The sequence below is a fragment of the Pangasianodon hypophthalmus genome, chromosome 12, assembly GCF_027358585.1.
Source record: "Pangasianodon hypophthalmus isolate fPanHyp1 chromosome 12, fPanHyp1.pri, whole genome shotgun sequence".
NCBI classification, from domain to species: Eukaryota; Metazoa; Chordata; class Actinopteri; order Siluriformes; family Pangasiidae; genus Pangasianodon; species Pangasianodon hypophthalmus.
Window position 1 is genome coordinate 20,364,024 of NC_069721.1, and position 20,144 is coordinate 20,384,167.

At 38.6% G+C, this 20,144-nt stretch overlaps 1 protein-coding gene across 11 annotated transcripts in view; it reads left to right on the forward strand.

The window, feature by feature from the left end:
- ryr2a (ryanodine receptor 2a (cardiac)) overlaps nucleotides 1-20,144 on the forward strand; it is a 180,298-nt gene that overhangs the window by 127,589 nt on the left and 32,565 nt on the right. For 7 of the 11 annotated variants that reach the window (XM_026915121.3, XM_053238396.1, XM_026915128.3 and 4 more), the window contains exons 51-75: nucleotides 482-645; nucleotides 875-953; nucleotides 1,045-1,134; nucleotides 2,108-2,245; nucleotides 2,632-2,709; nucleotides 2,814-2,889; nucleotides 3,876-3,999; nucleotides 4,519-4,634; nucleotides 5,045-5,109; nucleotides 5,643-5,764; nucleotides 6,804-6,853; nucleotides 8,274-8,334; nucleotides 8,732-8,970; nucleotides 10,241-10,322; nucleotides 10,581-10,711; nucleotides 10,854-11,174; nucleotides 11,645-11,885; nucleotides 12,091-12,178; nucleotides 12,561-12,653; nucleotides 14,118-14,288; nucleotides 14,830-14,889; nucleotides 17,082-17,216; nucleotides 17,951-18,063; nucleotides 18,291-18,387; nucleotides 18,699-18,805. In XM_026915121.3, coding sequence (XP_026770922.3) covers nucleotides 482-645; nucleotides 875-953; nucleotides 1,045-1,134; nucleotides 2,108-2,245; nucleotides 2,632-2,709; nucleotides 2,814-2,889; nucleotides 3,876-3,999; nucleotides 4,519-4,634; nucleotides 5,045-5,109; nucleotides 5,643-5,764; nucleotides 6,804-6,853; nucleotides 8,274-8,334; nucleotides 8,732-8,970; nucleotides 10,241-10,322; nucleotides 10,581-10,711; nucleotides 10,854-11,174; nucleotides 11,645-11,885; nucleotides 12,091-12,178; nucleotides 12,561-12,653; nucleotides 14,118-14,288; nucleotides 14,830-14,889; nucleotides 17,082-17,216; nucleotides 17,951-18,063; nucleotides 18,291-18,387; nucleotides 18,699-18,805 — 3,041 coding nt within the window. Of the gene's footprint in view, nucleotides 1-481; nucleotides 646-874; nucleotides 954-1,044; nucleotides 1,135-2,107; nucleotides 2,246-2,631; nucleotides 2,710-2,813; nucleotides 2,890-3,875; nucleotides 4,000-4,518; nucleotides 4,635-5,044; nucleotides 5,110-5,642; nucleotides 5,765-6,803; nucleotides 6,854-8,273; nucleotides 8,335-8,731; nucleotides 8,971-10,240; nucleotides 10,323-10,580; nucleotides 10,712-10,853; nucleotides 11,175-11,644; nucleotides 11,886-12,090; nucleotides 12,179-12,560; nucleotides 12,654-14,117; nucleotides 14,289-14,829; nucleotides 14,890-15,744; nucleotides 16,027-17,081; nucleotides 17,217-17,950; nucleotides 18,064-18,290; nucleotides 18,388-18,698; nucleotides 18,806-20,144 lie in introns of all 11 variants that reach the window. The other 4 variants (XM_053238392.1, XM_053238395.1, XM_053238393.1 and 1 more) reach the window with 1 other exon arrangement.

The following is a 20,144-nucleotide window of genomic DNA, read 5'->3' on the forward strand; positions in this document are numbered from 1 at the left end:
TCTAGCTTATGTTTTCTGAGGTATAGTTTAGGTGTGTATATATATATATATATATATATATATATATATATATATATATATATAGTATATAGCTAACAGAATTTTACATTGTAGTTTAACTTGCTAGCCTGCGTTAACATTATTAACTAGTGATTTTGCGCAGTGCTTACTAGAATTAGCCAGAAGAGTATGGGTTCACTTTTGAGTCTGGTTCCTCTCAAGGTTTCTTCCTCTTGTCCTCTCAGGGAGTTTTTCCTTGCCACCATCACCTCTGGCTTGATCATTAGCGATAAATTAAAATTTTAAATTTTATATCCGGATGTCTGTGGCGCTTCTTTGTGACAATGCCCATTTTTAAAAGCATTATATAAATAAAATTTAACTTAATGGAACTTAATTCAGCAGTATTGATTTTTTATATAGTATTTTTGTAGTGTACGCTTCTTTGATAATGGTGATCACACGCTGTGTGTATCTGCAGAAGTATGATGCTGAGCTGTTTAAGCTAGCTCTGCCGTGTCTGAGTGCTGTGGCTGGCGCTCTGCCTCCAGACTACATGGAGTCCAACTATGTGGCGATGATGGAGAAACAGTCGTCCATGGATGCAGAGGGCAACTTTAATCCTCAGCCTGTCGACACCAGCAAGTTAGTGACACCTTCTCATGTGCTACTGATTCAATATACATGCTTTGGGAATAAAAATCCAAGATTTATGTTGTCATCTGAAATGTAATACCTCAAACCCCTGACCTGAACATGAATTCATTTGAATAATGGTAGTCAAGGGACTCTAGCTTTCACTTTCTATATAAAAAAATAGCTATAACACAAGCATTTCTTTTCATTTGATCAAAACATTCTTCTGTTTCCTCAGTGTGAATGTTCCCGAGAAGCTGGATTATTTTATCAATAAGTACGCTGAGCACTCGCACGAGAAATGGTCCATGGAGAAGGTAATGAGGCGTAGGGCTTTAACACCATCTGCTCCAAGAGCTTGATGAATCTAGAGATATTCATCTGTCTTTTCTCTCTGACTTTCTTTAGTTTGCCAATGGCTGGGTACATGGTGAGCAGTTGTGTGAGGCTTCCAAAGTTCATCCCCTGCTAAAGGCTTACAAGGGACTGTCTGAGAAGGTAAAGCCCCCTGTTATACACAGAGTATGTACAAAAGTCTGAGGTCTCTCCATTATCTGTTTTATTCACACCATTCTCTCCATTATCTGTGTTATCTACTTTTGGTTGAGTAGAAAAGCAGATTTTGAACCTGATTGAAGTTCAGAAAAATGATTTCTGATCTATCTAAACACAGCAGTCTAGGGTTCTAGCGAGCTGCTTTCCGGGCTGGGCAATAATTAATGTAATCGGGTGAATTTGTCTTGCTAATTGGTGGTTTGGTGTGATGTACAGAAAAGATGCAATGCTTTCTTGAAATGAAGAATGCATTTATTCACAAGAGACTATAACTCAAAAATGCTGAATCACTTTTGTGTATAAGTGAGCGTCTGTAATTCAAAAATCTTCACCGGAACCTTTTCCCAGTTTCACACAAATGTATAAAACAGCTAATTATATAAATAATACTACCTAAAAAAGCTAAACATTAATAATATTGAAAGAGATATAGCTATTATTTTCAATACACAATTGAGCCCTGGTTTGTAAGGAACTTGTCTGTGTGGAAACAAACCTGCAGCAGTGATGGTGTAATGCATTATATTTCTGTTGAAACTCCCTCTTAATTACCATTCTGTAATTTGTAAGGGACTAGCCGATTTGAATGAATGGGTAATCAAAATTACACTACTGAGAGGTCAAAGATTACTGAGGGAGCTTTGTGTTTAGCAAAAAAAAAAAAAAGTTTAACTTATAGACTGTTACAATGTTGGTAATCACTTAAATTAGAGAACCTCCCCATGGCATCAGGCAATCAAGCCTCACTAGGCTTTAATATTATATAATACTGGAAACGACACAGTGCATTCATTGTCCATCTGGCAAATGGAAATACAGCTCTGTTTGCTTCATTGCATGAATAAAATAATAGAATGAACCTGTTATTATTCTTCTGTGCACTGTGATTGCCTCTGTCTTTGTGCCTGTCTTGCAGGATAAAGAGGTATACCGCTGGCCAATCAGAGAAACTCTGAAGACCATGCTGTCCTGGGGCTGGAGCATCGAGAGGACAAGAGAGAGCGACCCGGCCAGTTTACACACCCGTACACGCAGGATCTCCCTCACCAGCCAGGTTACATCACAGCTTACACCGACCACAGCTTCAGGCCTCACCTTTTCTATTGACTAGACTTTCACTATTTACACTGATCAAGCTCACACTCTTTAGGGAGGGCAAGAGGGCTGGAGGTTATATATTCACTTGCCTCTGAGAGCTAATGCTCTTTAAACAGGAGAGGAAAAAAAGGAATGATGGTTTAGCCTAGGTAGTGTCCATGCGTGTGTTTGGGTTGAATATGAACCTTGGGTTTCCAAAAAAACTACTTATATCACATTTGCTTGTTAATGAATCCTATGTTCAGTGTTCATGCTGTTGTTTAACAACAAAAATTGGAGTGAATTCTTTTTATTGTGACAGAAATTCCAGGATAAGATTTTGATTATGTGTGTTTTCTGTAGTTGTCTATAGAGGGCGCTCATGGATTCAGTCCTCGCCCAGTGGACATGAGCAATGTGACCCTGTCCCGGGATCTGCATGTGAGTGAAAAGCTGTTCAGTGATACATCATGCTAATCATACATGCTGAAATCATTTTACATTTAGTATCATTTATTCTGTGTCTGTTTGGTTTTGACCTGCAGTCCATGGCAGAGCTGCTCGCAGAGAACTATCATAATATTTGGGCCAAGAAGAAGAAGCTTGAACTGGAAGCCAAAGGTACGCCCCGGATGAGATCTGTGTTCTATGTGACCTACTCTGTTTTGAATGTTTTTCTTTTTTAGGGAGAAAAAAACGAATGCTTAAGTGTGCAGTGTTTTAATAGTAGATTTGACACTGATTTCTCTTAACGTGCCTTTTCCTCTCTCCTAAATGAAATACTTGTTAAAGGCAGGACCTCACTGCTACGTGATGAAGGTAAAGGGTTGCCTTAGGTCAGGATACACGTCTGTTTAAACTCTGGATTAATACCAGTAGTCTAACTGTAGGTGATTATTCTTAATATCTTGTTACAAATTTGGATGGTCTTACTTCTAACCAACCATTTGCCATTAAAGTCATATTTAGTTAATTTTTATTACAAAAGAAAAAAATGATTTCAGACTAAAGGGAAGAAAGATATATTAAAAGCATTTCTGGCTTGTTGTTGTGTGGTTGTGTGTACTTAGAGCCCTGTCAACTCACTTACACAAAAATCCCTATTTAATCAGAATTTTTCCCATTTCTCCAGATTTTTTTTTTTTTTTACTTTAATTTGGTAATTTGTCACCCATCTGAGGTGCATGAAGACACTCACATTTTTGCACAGTGTGAACAAATCTTGTATCCTGTGTGCCTTTAGACCCACTCTATGGCTTAGCTTGTCAAAAATCCCTTATTAAATAGATGACCCTTAACATTTGACACTTGTCTTGTTATGATCCCACCTCCGATCCTGTTTTTTTTTTTTTTATGTAGGAGCATGCACTAATAGCTATGAGATGTGGCTACAGCTCCTCCTCTTTACTCATATAGCCATCCACTTGGTACACTGTGTAGCGGATAAATTCTCAATCTGCTTTGAGAAGGCTTCATGATGTTCTAACAGGCAGTAGAGTGTTCCAGAGCTGTTGAGTGTTCGACTGCAGGCTGAATGACATGAATTGGGAACCAGTGATTGAAGACTACAGTTTTCACTTCCCTTTGCCTGATGGCTTATTTTGTAGGAGGGGGAAGCCATCCACTCCTGGTTCCCTATGACACTTTAACTGCCAAAGAGAAATCCAAAGACAGAGAAAAAGCACAAGACATCCTCAAGTTCCTTCAGATTAATGGATACACTGTATCAAGGTGAGAAAGTGTCGTGTATCTCTGATACACACACTGACAACATGCCATATTTTACAGGTGAATGTGATTTCTTCAAGTAGGACACATGTCTGGATCATTATCCCTTTGTCACCTGAAAATTTGCTTCATTTAAACCCAACAAATCACTCAGCTAGGCACCACACTACCTAGCTCAACATCCAGTCTTTATGAATTAAAATCTGTAGGTTAACGTACCATGAAATCTTTTTTTTTTTAAGGGCCTACTATCACTTGAACTACAGTAATATGAATTTTTACTAGCATGTCTGTGGGATTTTCAGTGTTATTTCACCGTTGTTAGAGTTGATACATTTTCTTATGACTTAATTTTCATAAAATCAAACAAATTCCAACCACTCTTGCTTGTTTAAATTTGTTTGCATTTCTCATGAGATAAACTTAAGCTTGTTGGTGCCATGAGTCCATGTTGGTGTCCTGCAAAGCCCTGCATCTTAAATTATGATGAGCATCAGCCTTTGTTTTTTTTTTACTCTACAGGGCTATGAAGGAGCAAGAGCTCGACACTCCGTCCATAGAGAAGCGCTTTGCTTACACATTTCTGCAGCAGCTCATCACGTATGTGGATGAGGCTCATGAACACATGCTGGAATTTGGTAAGTGTTTAAGTGAAGAAACTAGTACATATGACTAAGTGTACAGTGCTTTTGCTTTTTACTTATATGCTTTAGAATGTGTACCGTCAGATTGTGTAATACTTTCTGTAAATATTTTACATAAGCATTGAGATAAGCCTTGGTTCAAACAAACTAAGTGTTGCATATTTTAAGCATCCTCACTCATAGAGGGAGATTTCTCTCTGTCTCTCTCTCTCTCTCTCTCTCTATATATATATATATATATAGAGAGAGAGAGAGAGAGAGAGAGAGACTATATATATATATATACATATATAGTCTGCATAAAATTAAATGTTAAATGCTGCATTAAATGTTGCAGTTGGATATAACTTTCCTTTACATGCCTTTCATTTATTTTTGCTGCTGCATTTTTGTGTCTGTCTCAGATGTTACTACACGGCCAAAGGGAGACAAAATTCCTCACGAGCAGCAGATGAAGTTCTTTGGAAAGGTTCAGTGCTTATTCTTGGTTTCTTTTTTACAAATACAGTACATTTTCTACTTACTACCCAAAGGGAACTCTGAAAGTTATCTTCTTTTTCCATATGTAATTTTATTGAAAGCTCCTTCCTCCTTCCTTTCATACATGATCACACTGGACACATAAGTTACTGGGAAAGTTTTTAAATTGGAGGGGATCCAGGGTTGCGCTTCCTCGAAACACAAAGTTTTGTCTTCCTATGTATTTTTAATCTAGCCTTTGAACTTTAAGCCTTTTTCCTCTGTACAAATTTATAACCCACTATGGCACAGTCTGTGAGGAAAATGAATTTTGAGAAGCCCTCTGTATGGTACCTACAGCAGGTAGATATATTGTACATTATAGTTTACTTTTTATTTATTTATTTTTTTTATTTAAAAGTTTTAGTAAAGCTCTGTTTCAGTTCTAGTAAAACAAACCACCATTCCCAGGGAAAGTCTTCCCACAGGACCCCCTTGAAAGGCAGACTATAATACAAACACTATGACTCATTTTTTTGACAGGTTGTTCTGCCTCTGGTTGACCAGTACTTTAAGAACCATCGACTCTACTTCCTGTCCACTGCCATCCGTCCAATCAGCAGCGGAGGCCATGCTTCCAATAAAGAGAAGGAGATGGTGACCAGGTGGGGTGTAGCATTTCTCTGATTAACACACACCCGCACATTTGATTCCTTAGTGATGTGTGTTTGTTCGTGTGTGTGAGTGTGGGTGTGGGTGCATGCAACTGGGTACATTGGTGGTGGCCATCTTTCAACACCTTTCTGGTTATTCTTAAAGTGGGTTCTGTTCCTCCTGACATTATTGACATACATTATCCAGGTGAGGAAGGATGAAAAAAAAAATCCTAGTTATGTACAAGCGTAAGTCAAATGAAATGAAACCCTTAAAAATTCAACATAAATTAGAACTGAATTTTTTATTTATTTATTTTCTAGAGGAACTCCTAGTGACTCCTGTTTGCAGCAAAGAATGCAAAGTATAAGAGTATATAAAAATAAATTTATTTGACTAACGGTTGTGCATAACTGTGGTTCTGTGAACCCTAGATAACTGCAGGTGTGGAGAATCACCTGCATACCTTTGTGTGCACATGCACACCTGTGTTGAGACTTTTCCAAGTCATATAATGAGGTGTGATGCACTGAGACTGATGCACTCAGAAACTGGACTATAGCCAGTTTCACACCACTGGCAGGGTCTAGAACCTTGAGAAAGGCTGTGGAGATGCCCAGGTAGCAGCAGCACAGACAACCTAAGGAAAACCTTTGTGTTTAATTGGAAAAAGGAAAAAAAAAAAAAGGGCAAACACTTTTCACTAGTGGTGTGTCATTGCTGTGCCACAGCGCGTACATGCACAAGAAGGTATCCAGGTGATTCTGACCACTCCTGGAGGTTGGGAGGGGTGAAGTCGAACCTGAACGAAGACAAATAGATCACAAGTTCTTAATCTGTTTATTTTCTCTGAAAGTCTTTAATACCATCTTTGCCAAGTACATTGTTAGCTAATCTTCTCTCTTCAAACCTGTTCAAGCCTCATGTAATCCATTTTATTTTATAATCTCGGCTTTTACCTATTTTGAACTTGCTTTTTTTTTTAGTTTACTAATGTTTCTCCTTTCTTCTACTTCTTTCTTTGTCATCCACCTTTTTCTTCTTGCTTAGTCTTTTCTGCAAACTGGGAGTTCTTGTCAGACATAGGATATCTCTGTTTGGTAAGGTTGTTCTAACTGTTTGGCTTTGTTTTCTGATGTGTGTGTGTATGTGTATGTGTGTGTGGGTCTGTAAGTGCATGATAGCAGTTGAGTGGCCCACACCTTTAGTGAGTCTCTGTGTTTAGTGAGTAAAGCAAATTGTAAAAGAGACTGGCATCACATGTCACCCTTACTGACTGCAGGTGATGACGCATGAAACATTTTCATTTTGTTTTCACTTTGTTGTTCCTCATATCACAACTTTTTATATTGTAATTGGTACTAATGTGGGTTGGAGGATAATTTGGAGCTTGTTCTGGTCCAAAATTTTGTTACAACAAAATGTTCAAAATAAAGTTTCTTATTAATTATTGTTAATTAATGTTAATTATTTGAAAGCACAACAAATCAGGCAAAAATTCTGTTGTAAACTATACTGTAATTATGATTACGTTTCAATCAGAGTTTACTCCAAAGTGTTAAAGGAGGTTTTGCATTTGGAGAAATACTGTACTATATATCCAATTCCTGAACTGTAAGCTTAATTGATAGCAGAATATTTGTATGATAGCATGAAATTCACCATAACACAGGACCCAGGAGTAGTGGACAATGTTTATCAAATACAGCAGAATTTATTACAAAAATTGGTATAATTTCTAAGTAGAAATTATAACGTGTCTTAAATATCCTATGTACTATGTACTTAAATATCCTATGTACTACTCAAGACAAAGTTTGAGTGATCATAACTGCATATATAGCACTGTAGGAAGACCCAGGTGATGTACTGTACTTGCAGAAAAATATGAAGATATGAACTCTTTTTGCACTAACCCCTCCCATCCTGCACCATGAGACAGAGGGGAAGGGGCTTGTGCAAAACTGTTAGTGTTTGAATTTAACAAACCTCTCATGTGCAGACCCGGGTAAAAGACTGTTTTATGTACTGAGCTTCTAAATGAATAGCTAAAATAATACCTTTATGTCATGATGTGCAATTTGATACACCAGCTAATGATAAAACCAGAAAGATATGCAAAATACAAGGAGGTGTGAATCAAACCAGAAAGTGGAGTCACACCTTTATTTCTAAATTTTTCATTTTGGCCTGGGAATTCCAAAGCACAAATTGTACAGGAAGTTAATAATGGCTGCAAAATGCGAAAGAAGAAGAAGAATTTGTAGATCTGCCAAATTTGCCTAATGATTTTAAAGATAAAATTATTGTCCAGAAACAAGCAAGTTGTTGTATTGTGTAGTTGTTGTAGGTGCATGCTAATAAATATTAGAGTCAAAATTATCAAAATATCTGGGTAGGTGGCTCTGTTTAAAAAAAAAAGTACTGTATTTTTGCTCCTTTACTCCTGTGGCAGGCCGAAGAAATGTTGAGTGCTTTTCGCTGTCCTTTGCTTTGACCTGTCCTTTACTTCTTTCCCAGGAAACGATGCTACTTCTATCGTGAACTGTCTTCACATATTGGGACAGACGTTAGATGCCAGGTCAGTGACTTCACTACCAAACAGCAAACTGGAGACTTAAGTCAGAATTTCCTATAGTATGTGTGCAGAATTAATCAGAAATGAAGTATTGGTACAGCAAATGGTCATTTTGTCAGTAATTCCTATATCTGTCATGACTAATAATAAACATAATAGACACCTAGATAATCTATATGGAGCATTACATATCCTTGTAAAAGCTTTATTTAATTGGTTCACAGGTTAGCAAGCCATTTTTCTACACATGCAATCTAGCTACATTAGCTCGCTAGATAAGACTATTTATTTGATAAAGTTTGGTCAGTCATGTAAGGCGACTCAGTTGTAGTTTTAAAGTCACTGTAAATTTACAAGCACATAGTCTTAATGTCACAGTGTGTCCCACTTTTCGCTGTAGGACAGTTATGAAGACAGGTCTGGAGTCGGTAAAGGCAGCGTTGCGGGCGTTTTTTGATAATGCTGCCGAGGACCTGGAGCGGACCATGGAAAACCTACGCCAGGGTCAGTTCACACACACTCGAACCCAGCCGAGAGGAGTCACCCAGATCATCAACTACACCACTGTGGCTCTGCTGCCCGTCCTGTCCTCACTGTTTGAGCACATCGGTCAAAACCTGTTTGGAGAGGACCTTATATGTGAGTGTAAGACCTACTGTGATTTACTGCCTGAAGAGGAACATGTACAACATCATATAATATACACTTTACATGAAATAACTGGAGAGATATCCTATTTGTGCATTTTTTTTTTTTTTACATACCTTTCATGTGCCTTAGCGTGCAGTTCTTCAGGAGGACAGCTGGTCCTAAGCTTCTATTACTTCTTAGCTACATCATATATATATATATATATTATATCTTTTATTTGGTTTATTGTAAACTTATAAAGAGAAATACTAGATACACTATACATATAGATACACTATATTCACAATATTTTCATTTGCTTAGATGTCATTTTTGACAGTGTACAATGCACTTGCTAAAACTACTGAAAGATTTAATATTATTGGTCACAATTAGTAAGCTAGTGGGCTACTCATGGGTTGGCTGTGGCACTCTTCTGGAGATTTAGCAGCCTGGTCTGTAGCCTGTTATTCCTGACAAGGAAAAGGTTCTCTCTGGGAAACACAGCATTGTGGGTTTGGAAGAGTACAATGAATTCTGAACTGTAACCTGAATATACAGCACAAGATATGATGTCAGGAAATGCGTGTTATAAATTCTTAATTGGATATTGGATATCTATGTAGATGTATGATTAAACTACACTACACTACACTCCTGATACAAATCAGGAAATGCATAGAGATTAGATGATGTGTGATCAGTGTCTTAAAGCAGGTGAATAGGTAAACTGTCGCTTAAGCCAGACCATTAGCTATAGCGGTGGATATAGTCTATTATAATTAGTCAGTAAGCATGGAAAAGAACCTCATTTCACAGGGAGTGGCCATTTGACTGACGTTGCAAACAGCAGACTTCTCTCGTAGCCTTTAAGCAAACATGTGGGTGTATCTCATTTCCTTGTCTCCAGCTGCTTCAACCAATAAATTTTAAATACATTTTATGAATTTTAAAGATGGGATGCAGTTTTGGCAGACAAGCCAATTGTATATTTGCTAAATATTGCAGTATATATCTGATAAGTGGCCTGTGAGTAATAGTGGCTTAAATAAGAATTGCAATAATTGATATCAATATTTATCAATCAGGGAATACTCTAAGAAATTAATAAACTCGAATTTAACTCCTGCTTACAGCCCACCCTCAGTATTACATTTACTGAGTGATATTTCTAATATGTTTCTAGATGAATAGCCAAATATTGTTGTAATATTGAATGAAGTACACGAATGAAGTTCCCTGTCCTAGTGCGTTAAATGCACCATGTCTTTTTTAACAGTGGATGATGTCCAGGTCTCCTGTTACAGGATCCTAAACAGCCTTTACTCACTTGGCACCAGTAAAAGTATCTACGTAGAAAGGTAACTTGCTGCACAACGTTTTATAGTGTATATGGAAGAAGCCTTCACTTTATCAAGAGGCAGCACACTGTATATACACACTATTTACAAGCCACCTATTACTTTTCTTTAGTGAGTATGAGTCTATTAACCCTGTCTGTTGTACTATAATGCCTCTCTGAGATGTGTCCAGGATAAATCTCTGCCAGGTTATGATGAGTTAGTTCTAAGGAAATGATGTGAATCTGATAGGTGTGTTATTAACGCTGTATTGTGTAGGCAGCGGCCTGCTCTTGGTGAGTGCCTGGCTGCATTCTCTGGTGCGTTCCCTGTGGCCTTCCTGGAACCTCATCTCAACAAATACAACAACTTCTCTATCTACAACACTAAAGGCTCCAGAGAGAGGACAGGTGAGCGGAGACGTTTTGCTCATCAGCATACAACGGCCATGGGAATGTTTGCATGTTTCAGAGAGGGACGGCATATTTTACTGTTTCTCTCTCTGTCTTTTTTTTCCTGTCTTCTCTCTCTCTCTCTCTCTCTCTCTCGCAGCATGCGGTCTCCCAGCTCAGGTGGAGGAGGTGTGCCCCCTGGTCCCGTCCCTGGAGAAAGCTCTGGAAGAGATCATGGAGCTGGCCGAGTCAGGCATGCGCTACACTCAGATGCCCCATGTGATGGAGGTGGTGTTGCCCATGCTGTGCAGCTACATGTCTCATTGGTGGGAACACGGGCCTGAGAGCAACCCGGAGCGGGCCGAAACGTGCTGCACCTCACTCACCTCTGAGCACATGAACACACTGCTGGGCAACATCCTCAAGATCATCTACAACAACTTGGGTATTGACGAAGGTGCCTGGATGAAGAGGCTCGCTGGTGAGAGAGAGAGAGAGAAATTTTCAGATTATTCGGTGTGGACATGTATGTTTTATTTAATTATCCACATATTATATAGCGATGAATACAGATTTTTGCATAACAGTTGTCACAGATATTTAAAAAAAATGTCAGAAAAACACACATTCTAATTTCTCAACTGTCAGTGAAGTTTCATAGCTAGACGTGTCGACTCTGGCTGCTGGTTTTCAACTCAAGTCTGAGAGTGTGAAATCAGTAAATATAGAACAAACTAATTCATTTGATTTAGGTAAATTCCACAAACAACTCAGGCAAGGAAAAAAAACTCATTAGCTTTGCTATGTCTATCTTCTAGCACATTTTTTTCATAATTTGTTAGGATTTTAAAATGCATATATTTTATAGAGTGCTGAAATCTCTATCGCCTTTCCTTTTTCCACTATCTTCTCACCTCTCTCTGGCCATATCATCCACTTATCCTGTTGCAGTCTTCTCTCAGCCCATCATCAGTAAAGCCCGGCCGCAGCTGTTAAAGACACACTTCCTGCCGCTGATGGAGAAGCTGAAGAAGAAGGCGGCCACCGTGCTGTTGGATGAAGAACACATGAAAGCAGAAGGCCGTGGTGAGATGTCTGAGTCGGAGCTGCTCATTCTGGATGAGTTCACCATCTTGGTGCGCGACCTGTATGCCTTCTATCCACTCCTCATCCGCTTCGTCGACTATAACAGGTGAGAGTACCCACCGAAACACACAGATGAGCACATGGGTGACATACAAGTGGGAAGACATGCCTGGACACTCAGCTGAGTAGAGCTATCTAAGCATGAAGGTGTGATGAAGCATATGAGTGTGCAGTTTTAAGATTCTATCTAAGGCTGGAATGAAGTGTGTATTTGTGAAGTGGAGTTCGTAGTTCACTGTGTGTGTTTTCAGAGCGAAGTGGCTGAAAGAACCAAACCCTGAGGCTGAAGAACTGTTCCGCATGGTGGCAGAGGTCTTCATCTTCTGGGCCAAATCCCATGTAAATGATTACACACACACACACACCCACACATAAATCATCAGCTAACATGCAATCAATCATTGTCACTTTAAACAAGTGAACTGTAACAATAACAGTAAATCTTGCAGACAGACACTCCGTCATTGTCTCAGTCTATTTAATTATGCACTATTATTTTTAGTGCTTTGTGGGAAATTATTCTGTTTTGAGGCTGTAGATCATGACAGTGTTGTGGAGACTTTGTGAATAATTCTGAGGTTGTTCTGGTTCAGTCAGATGTCTGGTGGTACATGCTGAATGATCCTTTTAAGGATTGTGCTTGAGTAAGATTGATCTGAGCAACTTGACATACAAAATGTTCGTTCTCTAATCAGCTTACTGTTGCTGAATTGTTTTACAGAATTTCAAACGAGAGGAACAGAACTTTGTTGTTCAGAATGAGATAAACAACATGTCGTTCCTCATTACTGACACCAAGTCCAAAATGTCCAAGGTAAGTGGACACACACATGGGGAATCAGTTTACTGTGTCTCATTGGAATTTTTAAACATACTTCATTGTCTAGATTGTTCTCACTGAGAAATCTGTAAGGAATCACACACGAGAGATTGTCCCGTTTACGAAAATAATGCATGCTGGAGAGTGTGATCCAGCACACGGCGCAAGGCGAGTTACTTATTACACATCATTTCTGTATAACAGCACGCCTGGAGTGTGTTATTCCACTTATACCGTAGTGATTTGCAAACAATTACAATGTTTAATTTCCCGTCACTTTACCGTGAAACTGTAAAGCATAACCGAGGCTCCTACATAAAAGTTGTTCTAACAAAAATGTTAGCCCACAAGGGGACATGGTGATGGAAAAAATATGAGCTGGGAGGAGGAAAATTTATATTTCAATGCTTATGCGTTATCCCGAGAAACTCTGGGTTCTCTCACAATTTTTTGAGTTCTCTCACAAATTTTTTTTTTGGTCTCTCACAAATGCAAATATCTTTACAAGAGAATGCAGAAGCATTGAAATGTAAATTTTCCTCCCATCTCATATTTTTTTCCATCACCATGTACCCTTTGGGGCTCCATACCACGTAAAAGATGATAAGAATTACTTTCTTAAACAACAACCCATTTTTAAATCCATTTATTATTAGTCTTAGATTATTTTGAGAATCTGCTGTACAAATCCCTGTGTATGACTTGTTATTATAGAAACAATACTGTATTAGAGCAAGCTCATTAATATTAATCTGTTAATCGTTACAGCTGGAATTATCTGTGCTGTTACACATAAATAATGCACCTTCTGACCAATCAGATTTGAGCATTCAACTTCATGCATAATACAGGAAGGACATTCCAAGAACAATAAAAACTATATTTGTATGGACATCATGCACAGTAGAACAAGGAAAGAGGCGTATTGATAGATATAACCAAAAATAATTAGTAATGATGGCTGTAGAGTGTCAGTGGTGCCACATCTTTATCTCGGAAGTGTAACTGTTAAAAAAATGTACATTAAAATTAAAAGTTAGCAAGTTATCGTCAGGCAGCACTGAACTCAGTTCATCCCTGTTGTTTAAATGTCAAGAGTTAAATGGTTATTGTTTGAATTTAATAAACTTTTAGTGTTTAAACCCACATTTAGACTGATGTGATTGCATGAAAGAGTTAAATAAACTGTTGTTCAAGATCCAGAGTAGCTCTCAGGTTTCGTCCTACTCTTATTACGTTTTTATTGTGTCCAAAATGAAATTCATTGCTCTTTAAAAAGCACAGATCTGTTTGTTGGACCTGCATCACTGTTACTTCATTGTTGTGTAGTTCTGCATTGTGCGTAAGCTCGCTCCATGCTGTCAGTACTGTGTGTTTGTTAGAGCCCTTATTTACAGCAATTTAGTGAGGTTTATCCAGTTTAACACCTCACCTGCACGTTGCCTTATTGGTCCACAGGGGGCAGTGTCGGACCAGGAGAGAAAGAAGATGAAGAAGAGAGGCGATCGTTATTCCATGCAGACATCACTGATTGTAGCTGCTCTCAAGAGGCTGCTTCCTGTTGGTCTGAATATCTGCGCTCCTGGAGACCAAGAACTCATCGCCCTCGCCAAGAACCGCTTCACCCAGGCACTGCGAATATACACTGAAACACACACGCACAAACACATAAAGCAATATTCCCAAAAACTCAGACAGACGTTGCATTTTAAGTGTTATTTTATTTTATTTGTTTTATTTCATTGTTTATAAGTTATTTAAGTTATGGCATTGGAATTAACTTGTGCAATAAGCATTACAGAAGTACTCAAGAAAGTAAACAACTCAGTTACATAATGGAAAAAATGTCACTTTTGTAGTCAAGGTGAAAATTTAGGAGTGTATAAAAAAAAACTACAGTTCACATACTATTTCTCTGCAAATATAATGAATAATTGTATAATTAACATTTATTTAAAATTAAACTTCAGAGTCATTTATGTACAAACAGTATATTTCCTTGCAAGTGATAATGAAAGAGTAATAAAAATATGTCCTTGAAAAGGTCATAATTGCAGCTATTATCCACATGACAAGCAGGGTGAGAATGTGTGTGTGTGTGACTTTGTAATGAACTATTTCTTCTAATTTCAGTAAAAGGTCAGTGAATTGTCTGGCTCTTTATCCACAGAAAGACACAGAGGATGAAGTTCGGGAGATCATCCGTAATAATCTGCACCTGCAGGGAAAGGTGAGGAGCTGGAGACTAGCATGGTGTTTATGATGGTTAATAAAGCCACCTCATTACAACTCTGTGTTCCCATGCTCCTTTTCGTCCTCTTATCGACTTCATCATGCGAAATCACTTTTTTTTGCCACATGCTTCTGCACTAAAGGAAATGCTAATATGATATTAAATGCACAGGGATCAGTTAGAATTAAGTGATTTTGTTATTAGCCAACTTGGAAATGACATATGGAACACAGCATCAAAACTATAATTTTATGATTTACAAATCCATAGTCAGTTTTGTGAATCTTGCACAATTTTTGTGTGCTTCTAATGTGATTGTTTTGAATGATTTAATTTTCACTTTAAGGGTTTGCATGTTACAATTTTTTTGAAGTTTGGACAGTTTGAACCTGCAACGAGTAGCACTTTGTTTCAGCAATGCCCGCTGAGTTTTCTGGAGCCAGCCACTTGGCTCCACCTTTTACATAAAGATGTCTGGTTCAAAACCCTTGTGCTTTGGCAGTGTAACTGGTGATTTTTGTGTGTATATATAATGTAAAAAGTTCACAACTTGAACACTGTAAAATCTTACTTTAGCTATATTTGCAAAATGAAGATTTTAAACTACAGTCAGCGTTGCAGATTTATGAATGTGATTATGGATTTGTGTTTTATAAACTTTAAGGAGAGCCTGAATCCATTGAAAATATTCAATGGATTGAATATTTTCCTGGTTTGGATTATAGTATGTTACACAAAGTCAGATATCACAATAGCATTTGCATGTATGATCATTTCAGCTCCATGTCACTGTCTTTGTCTCCATCTGCTCCACCCGCTGCATGTCTGCATGTCCCCGCATGACTTCATCAGTACTGGGTCTTCCACTTCAAAAAGCTGGTCAAGCGCCTCATCATTGTCCTGAAGTGGATGAAACGCCGCCAGCCCAAGCCGGCTGCCCCAGAAATACCCTTTCACAAACGCCTGCCCTTCCTTAAACGATCTTCTACGCTGGACTTCTCCATCCAACGGCATCCACGGGTGCCGCTAAGTGCCATGAAAAAGTCATCCTCTCTGGATAATGCCTCTAGACACACAAAGCCTGCGGCCTCCTGCCTTACTGCACGTTACAGCATGTTCAGATGTAGCACGCTGGTGTGTAGAGAATCCACAGCTGGATGAGCTGTAGCTGTAGCAGTATATAACTCATACTTTTTAAAGGTAGCTGATCAGCCAGGACATATTTGTGTCTGAAGTTTGCATCTATGTTGCGTGAGAGCTACAAAACAAACCATTTAGCCTTTTTATATCCTCTAGTGAAGCACTGTGCAAACTGCCAGCTGGAAATGATCACACACTCACCTAAAGTCATTTCTAGTTTGGTATTATATCTCAGACTGACTTTCTCTGACTGTCTCAGACACTGTGTCAAAAGGATGCCACAGAGCCAAAAATCAGTCATTTTTTCCCTTTTTTCCTCGGCACATAGTTTGTCTGCACCAGCATCAGATCCCAGACAATTGTTCTAAAGGTAGAGCGGTGTGTGATGAATTTAGCATGCAGTCTGCACTCTGAGCTTCAATTAACTGTTAGCTACATTCAGCTTGGAAACTCACTACAAACCTCAAGAAGCAAACTTCATACAGCAAGCTGATCTATTTTGTGGTACTGTGTACAACACTGTATGTCTTGTTTTTGGCCAATCTATTCCTTTAAATGCTTTCAAGTTTAAATGATTGCAAAGAATTCAGAGATGTCACTGTCAGTATATACATGATGACAAGTTTATTTATTAGTCCTATAGCACAACAGTAGTTATTATTAATGACTTTTAATAGTGAATATATAACGTGATGTGAGAACATAGTGTTGCACCGTGAACTGTAATGCAGCATGTAATGGCAGCATACATTCATTTCAAGAAATGCTAGTAATATGATAAGTAAATTAAGAGGTAGAGTTAAGCAGAGCTTTTCTATATAGTGGCTTTAGTACAGCAGGGCAGAAGTTAAAATTAAAATAGAAATATGTTCAGCTGGGCTTCCCAGTGATGTGCTTTTAGTGGATTTTGCCTTTAGTTTACAAGCCTACTGTTTTAATAATATTTTTAGTGAATTGAGTGTTAATTTCTTTTAAATGAGTGAGTTGGTTGGTGTGTGTGTGTGTGTGTGTGTGTGTGTGTGTGTGTGTGTGTGTGTGTGTGTATGCAGCTGGAGGACCCTGCTATTCGCTGGCAGATGGCTCTCTATAAGGACATGCCTAACCGCAGTGAGGACACCTCAGACCCCGAGAAGACTGTAGAGAGAGTGCTGGACATTGCTCATGTGCTCTTCCATCTGGACCAGGTCAGTTTAGAACACAGTGTGACTAACACACAGCAACAATGCCTTTCTCACATCCCACGTCACCTGTGGCTCACTCATTGGGAGGCTTTCTGTAAAGCTGCTTTGTGACAGTGACTGTGGTTTAGAAATAATAAGACGGTGCATGACCTAGACTAGATTTCACATCAAGGCTTTCTTTCATTTTTTTTAGATCTCTTTTTTTCTTTAGATCTAAAAGTGAATTGGTGACTGGATACTATTGTTAGCACAAGATCCATCTTCTGTATTAAAATACAAACATATGAATGTCATGATACATTCATTATATATTTATATAGTTACACTGTATAACCAAAGGATTGTGGACACCTGACCATCTCACTTACATGTGGTTCTTCCCCAAACTGTTGCCACAAAGATGATGCACACAACTGTATATGATGTCTTAGTATCTCACTAATGCTCTCGTGGCTGAATGAGCAAATCCCCACAGCCACGCTCCACAATCTAGTGGAAAGCCTTCCCAGAAGAGTGGAGGTTTTCGTAACAGCAAAGTGGGACTGTAATGGGATTGATGGTGTGATGATCTCGTGTCCACAATCTTTTGGTCATATAGTGTGGATATGAGAACCCCGAAAAGCACAAAACTACAGAAAGAACCGAAACTTGAATCATCCTATAGAAGAGTATTCCTAAGGAGTGCTGTTTGCAGTGTTAATGCTTGATGTAAGAGTGAATGTTGTGTGTTTGATCAGGTGGAACATCCCCAGAGGAGTAAGAAGGCCGTGTGGCACAAGCTGCTGTCTAAGCAGAGGAAACGTGCAGTGGTGGCCTGCTTCAGGATGGCTCCTCTGTACAACCTGCCCAGGTATCATCTTAGTTTGCTCTAAAAAGAATTTGTGAGCAAAAAAAAAAGAAGCTTAAACTGTGGTACCTGCTGAATTACAGCTGCTCAAATAATGGCTTTGGAAACTTCTGTTTCTATCCCGCAACAACATTTCTCATCTGGGAAGACCAGAGCTGCAGTTGTGATCATTTATCCTCATTCTTCATCATTCCAAGAAGGCCTTGATGTTTATTGTGTGTGGTTTGCAGACACCGAGCCGTGAACCTGTTCCTGCAGGGCTATGAGAAGTCCTGGATTGAGACAGAGGAGCATTATTTTGAAGATAAGCTCATAGAAGATTTGGCTGTGAGTGCTTTTATGTTTTTATACAACATCATGCGGTCAGACTCGGTAAAGCATCCTCCTTTAGGGGTTTGGAAATGTTTCTGTTTGTAACTGAATTTTAGTGTCCCAGTGTCTTCAGCACACAGTGTCTTTTAAGGAGTTGGATGGATTCAGAGCCTAAAACTAATTGAAAAAATAAATGAAGCTTGTCACAGAGTACAAAAAAATAGTATTTTCTGTAAATTCTGCCTTTATTACCATTAGTGGCCTTGCTGCTTCAGTGCTGACGTTAAAATGAAGCTGGAGCTGAAGTTTTGTGTTTTGTGTTGTAGAAGCCGGGTGGAGAGGAGCCATCAGAGGAGGATGAAGGGGTTAAACACATCGACCCTCTGCACCAGCTCATTCAGCTCTTCAGCAGGACTGCACTCACAGAGAAGTGGTTTGTTTCATACTATCAATAGTATTCTTTTTTAAGTATCTCTCTTTTAACTCTCACTTTCAGTCAGAACATTAAGTTACATTATTAACATTAAGTTAATATAAAACTTAATAACATTAAGTTGTAACATTAAAATTTTTATTTTTATTTCGTTACATTCTACTGTTTTATATATGGACTTAGCAGAAAGTTACAAATGAAATATCAAAAGCATTTAACTTAAAAGTTCCTTGAGGTAGAGGATTACACTGTGTGGCCAAAGGTTTGTGGAGACCTGACCATCACACGCATATGTGGTTCTTCTCCAACTGTTGCCACAAAGTTGGAAGCACGCAGTTGTATAGGATGTTTTTCTATGCTTCAGAATTACAATTTCCCATCACTGAAACTTCACTAAAACCTGTTCCAGCATGACAATACCCCTGTGCACAAAGCGAGCTCCATGAAGACATGGTTTGCTAAGTTTGGAGTGGAAGAACTCGAGTGTCCTGCACAGAGCCCTGACCTCAATCCCACTGAACACCTTTGGGATGAACTGGAGCACCAACTGCACCCCAGACCTCCTCACCTGAAATGAGTGCCTGATTTCACTAATGCTCTTGTGGCTGAATCACGCTCCAAAATCTAGTGGAAAGCCTTCCCAGAAGAGTGGAGCTTACTGTAACAGCAAAGGGGGAATAAATCTGGAATAACATTTTTAAAAAATCACACATGGCTGTGATGGTCAGGTGTCCACAAACGTTAATTTGTATAACGTTTATATAGTGTATTTTAAGATAAGCCGTAGAAATTATTCATTTCCGATTGGCTGGTGGGAGCTATTTACTTATATCAGGACCATTCATAATTGCAGTTCTAAATTAACACTCCTGGTCAGTGCAAATGGAAATGGAATTCCTTCTTTCTTTCTTTCTTTCTTTCTTTTTGGGGGGATGACAAACACACAATGTTTCTGTCATTCAGTTGGTTAAAGTTAGAGCGCTATTGCTCTAAGCTAGCTAACAACTTTGACTAACAATTTAGTTAGCTAGCCTATATAAGCATCATTAAGAAAAAGGGTCAAAGGAAACAAGACAAAACCGTGAGAAATTTAACATTTCCCTCAGATGCCTAAAATTACACTATAATACACAATACACTATAAATTACGCTCATCATAACGTTCATGGGAAATATCTACATCGTATCACCACTTGTGAACTGAAAATTTCTACTTCCAAAAAGACTTGTCTTTTCCTAAAGAATTTACTCATAATCACTGAACACAAACCAATTAGTACATAGCAGATGCAACCAAAGAAAGTGTGTGGAATAAAATGACAATGCGTTTGCTGTTTTT